This window comes from Podarcis bocagei, assembly GCF_964188305.1.
Source record: "Podarcis bocagei genome assembly, chromosome: 2".
NCBI lineage: Eukaryota > Metazoa > Chordata > Lepidosauria > Squamata > Lacertidae > Podarcis > Podarcis bocagei.
The window spans coordinates 115,396,679-115,401,462 of record NC_138126.1 but is presented as its reverse complement, the minus strand read 5'-3'; the positions used below and the strand labels follow the sequence as shown (position 1 = coordinate 115,401,462).

The following is a 4,784-nucleotide window of genomic DNA, read 5'->3' as shown; positions in this document are numbered from 1 at the left end:
AGCCTCTGCTTAAAGACCTCCAAAGCAGGAGACTCCACCACACTCCTTGGCAGCAAATTCCACTGTCGAACAGCTCTTACTGTCAGGAAGTTCTTCCTAATGTTTAGGTGGAATCTTCTTTCTTGTAGTTTGGATCCATTGCTCTGTGTCCGCTTCTCTGGAGCAGCAGAAAACAACCTTTCTCCCTCCTCTATGTGACATCCTTTTATATATTTGAACATGGCTATCATATCACCCCTTAGCCTCCTCTTCTCCAGGCTAAACATGCCCAGCTCCCTTAGCCAGCTCCCTTTATTTATATAGTTGTTTATTTTTGCTAGCATTGTGAGAGATTGGAGGGTCCAATGCTTGGTTGGTTAATATCTGCTAGGATTTTACACACCTGCAACACACACACACATGCACTGCCTTCCATTGCCATAAAAGTACTGCAACTATGTAAAACAAAGACAGGGAACCTCCCCACACAGGGGTGCCAACTTGAATAAAATATTGGGGGCCCCAGGTAAGCCCCACCCCACATGATGCAGTGCACCCACACCATTTGAATGGCAATGTCCATCAACTTGAGGGGAGCTTGGCCCTCTCAAATATTTTATTGGCAGAGGCGAAGGGACCTTGGGCCCTAGCAGTTGGCTCCTATGTCCCCACATGTCGCTGGACACTATTGTCACCATCGCTGGCTGGGGTGGATAGGAGTTGGAGTCTAAAAGCACCAGGAGGGGCGCTGATTTCCTACCGCTGCACTATGGTCTAGAATAATGATGGTGGTGATGATGATGATGATGTATTGAATTTATATACCACCCTATACTTGGGGATTGCCAACAAATGTCCGTATAGTTAAAGCTATGGTTTTCCCAGTAGTGATGTATGGAAGTGAGAGCTGGACCATAAAGAAGGCTGATCGCTGAAGAATTGATGCTTTTGAATTATGGTGCTGGAGAAGACTCTTGAGAGTCCCATGGACTGCAGGAAGATCAAACCTATCCATTCTGAAGGAAATCAGCCCTGAGTGCTCACTGGAAGGACAGATCCTGAAGCTGAGGCTCCAATACTTTGGCCACCTCATGGGAAGAGAAGACTCCCTGGAAAAGACCCTGATGTTGGGAAAGATGGAGGGCACAAGAAGAAGGGGACGACAGAGGATGAGATGGTTGGATAGTGTTCTCGAAGCTACCAGCATGAGTTTGACCAAACTGCGGGAGGCAGTAGAAGACAGAAGTGCCTGGCCTGCTCTGGTCCATGGGGTCATGAAGAGTCGGACACGACTAAACGACTAAACAACAACAACAACATACTTGGAGATCTGAGGGCAGTACACAGAATAAAGATATAAAACCACAAAGAAGAAGAATATAAAACCACGAAGAAGAAGAAGAACTGAGGCTTAAAATTCAAAGAGGAAGTTATTCAGAAATGGAGAGGGCTTAGCAACGCGCTTTAGAATGGAAACGTCAGATGGGGAAACGCGTCCCATTAAAACGGATCTAAAAAGCGTGTGTACAGTGTTACCTTACTGAGCCCACATGACTTTGTACGACGCCTCTTTTGCATTTTGATTCTCCTGCGCCCTTGACTACTCCTGGACAGGAACGATTCTGAGGTGTAGTGGAAAGGCGTGGGGAAATATGAACGCCTGCGCCCCGGCCATAACTACCCCGAGGAAGCCCTTATGACGCACGATTTGGTAAGGATGACTGTCAAACAGGGGCTCTGTCTGGGCCATGCGCACGGGTGCCTTTTACCACCAGGCGCTGGATGACTGTGGCTGTCTGCCTTGGGCGGCAGCGTGCCCGCCCGGTCCCTTCTCCCGCTACCCGCTCCTGCCGAGGATCGGCACCGCCTCCTCTCCCCGATTCAAGGCGCAGACAGTCATGGCGAAGCAGTTCGGAGCCATCCACGTGGGCACCTACTTGGAGATCAAGCGGAGCGACGGGAGGATCCACCCGGCGTTGGTCACGGCGCTGCACGAGGAGGCCAGCAGCGTGACCGTCGAGTGGATCGAGAAAGGAGTCAACAAGGGCAAGAAGGTGGAGCTGGGCCTCGCCTTCTCGCTCAACCCTCATTTGGCACCGATGGAGCTCAGCCCCGAGGCACTCTCGGCGCCCACGCCGTCGGATCAAGGGGATCACTCCACCCCGCCGCAGAACTATGTGGTGACCCCCATCCAGAAGGAGAAGTCGGGCGGCGATAGCGAGGATCGCGACTTCAACAAGAGGCCCCCGTCGACGGGGACGGCGGGCAAGATCAGCCCCAGCCCCGCGCGCAAATCGCCGTGCGTCCTAGAGGTGGAGAGGATGCGCGAGCGGCGAGAGAAGCGACACTTGGAGTTCATGGAGAGGCGAGCGCGGCGCGGCGCCAGCGGCGCGCACCCGCACGCGGATGTGATCGCCGTGATCGAGCAGTACCGCGCCGCTTTGCAGCACGGCGGCTCCGCTCTCCTGGCCCAAACGTGCCCCCTGGAGCCCACCCGCGTCTGTGCGCGCAAAATCTGCGTGTGCGTCCGCAAGAGGCCCCTCAACCAGCGCGAGGAGGAGCTGAAGGAGGTTGACGTGGTGACCATCCCTTCCTCGGACGTGGTGATGGTGCACGAAGCCAAGCAGAAACTGGATCTCACCCGCTACCTGGAGAACCAGACCTTCCGCTTCGACCACGCCTTCGACGACCAAGCCTCCAACGAAAGTGTCTACAAGCACACGGCGCAACCTCTGGTGGAGATCATCTTCCGAGGAGGCATGGCCACGTGCTTTGCCTATGGGCAGACGGGCAGCGGCAAGACCCACACAATGGGAGGTGACTTCTCTGGCAAGAGGCAGGATTCCTCGAAAGGGATCTATGCTATGACTGCCCGGGACGTCTTCTGCCTGCTGCAGGAGCCCACTTACAAAATCCTGGAGCTCCAGGTCTTTGGGGCTTTCTTCGAGATCTATTGGGGGAAGGTCTATGACCTACTGAACTGGAAGAAGCGGCTGAGGGTGCTTGAGGATAGCAACCAACAGGTCCAGGTGGTGGGTCTCCTGGAGCAGGAAGTGGTCTGCGTGGAAGATGTGATGAGGCTCATTGAGATAGGGAATCGGTGCAGAACTTCTGGCCAGACCTCAGCAAATGCCCACTCGTCCCGAAGCCACGCCGTTTTCCAGATCATCCTAAAGAGGAGAGGGAGGCTGCATGGTAAGTTTTCCTTGATTGATTTAGCCGGCAGTGAGCGAGGAGCCGATACCTCCAGTGCGGACCGACAAACCAGGCTGGAGGGTGCAGAGATCAACAAGAGCCTCTTGGCACTTAAGGAATGCATCAGGGCTTTGGGACGCAACAAAGGTCACACGCCCTTCCGGGCCAGTAAACTGACTCAGGTGTTAAGGGACTCCTTTATCGGAGAAAACTCCTGTACCTGCATGATCGCCACCATTTCTCCAGGGATGAGGTCGTGTGAGCACACACTCAACACACTGAGGTACGCCAATCGGGTGAAAGAGCTGGCAGTAGACACAAGCGCCTTCCGACAGCTCCAGCCTGCCTTGCCCAGATCCATCTTTCAGCTGGATGACTTGACCAGGCCCTGGACAGTCCAGAGCTTGCCCGAGACGGATGAGTTCAAAGTGTTCTGCGTACAGAATGAGGACCAGGTCTCTCCGGCAACCCTTACCTTCATTGCCAGGGGGAGAGGCCAGAAGAAGAGGAAAGAGATGGATGAGAAAGCTCTGGTGGAGGAGCACCAAGAGTCTCTCCAGTGGCTGAAAGGGTTTCTGAAAATGGCTGACGATGCAGACTATGACATGGATTTTTACGCCTCTCAGTTTGAAGCTGTTCTGGCCCAGAAGATCGCCATTCTGTCTGAGATCCAAGATAAAGTGAAATTGTTCCGTAAGAACCTCTGCAGGGAAGAACCGGGCAGCAATCGTGCCCTTGTGAAGAGATCTCGTGTTCTGTGAATTGGCATGATCCTGTTCTACTTTTCCTTTTCCATGTCAGCTTATGTCAAGGTTTACACATCATCCTGCCTCTCCAGCCACCTGACAACGTGGCAACTTAAAGAATACTTAAACCTCCCATCTCCATGTGGGTGTTCATTTCGTCTTTAATGCCAGGGCGGAAAGTCTCCTGAGAGAATCTCCAAATGCTTCTATTACTGTCCTAAAATAACATGTTGTTGAGTTGAGCATGCAGTCCCAGGGCATTTGGCATTTCTGAGCAGACCTTTTTTAAAAAACAACAACAACAAAGAAGGGAAAAGGAATTATAATATAAAGCATTTGGGAGGGGGTCAGTTTTGTAGGTAGCATAAGTATGGCTTTATGCAACATCTGCTTCCTTCCACCCAACCTAAGCCCATCTCTCTGTCTCGTTGGTCCACAAGAGTATTTTTAAAAACATGGAGGAATAGAGAAATAAAGTGAAGGAACAAGATGATCCAACATGGAAAAGCTGGCTTTAACAAAGGGTGCTTTTAAGATTACTGTACATATCTTAATCTTGGTGAGAGAGAGGCTTTCTTGTCTATAGGCATTCCTAACCTTTGTCATCAGAGAACAAACACTGTACCTTTGCAAACAGGCTTGTATGATTTGTGATCCATCAAAACAAAGCAAGACTGTCTACATGTACTTTAAAGTACAATCAAAGTGCATTCTTTCCCTCAAGGAAATCTGGACGCTGCAGTTTACTCCTCACAGAGTTTCAGTTCCCGGCAACTTTTGACAAACACTAGTGCCCAGAATTCTTTGAGGGGGGGAATGCACGCCGAATGTACCTTGGCGTGTGTATGCATCCTAATATCACAT

At 51.6% G+C, this 4,784-nt stretch overlaps 1 protein-coding gene across 1 annotated transcript; it reads left to right on the top strand.

Annotated features, from left to right (window-relative positions):
• Nucleotides 1-1,714: 1,714 nt before the first annotated feature.
• KIF2B (kinesin family member 2B) lies at nucleotides 1,715-4,059 on the top strand. Its single transcript, XM_081181331.1, has one exon. It carries the CDS (start codon nucleotides 1,728-1,730, stop codon nucleotides 3,933-3,935), a length of 2,208 nt encoding a protein of 735 aa, XP_081037457.1. The 5' UTR covers nucleotides 1,715-1,727; the 3' UTR covers nucleotides 3,936-4,059.
• Nucleotides 4,060-4,784: the final 725 nt, after the last annotated feature.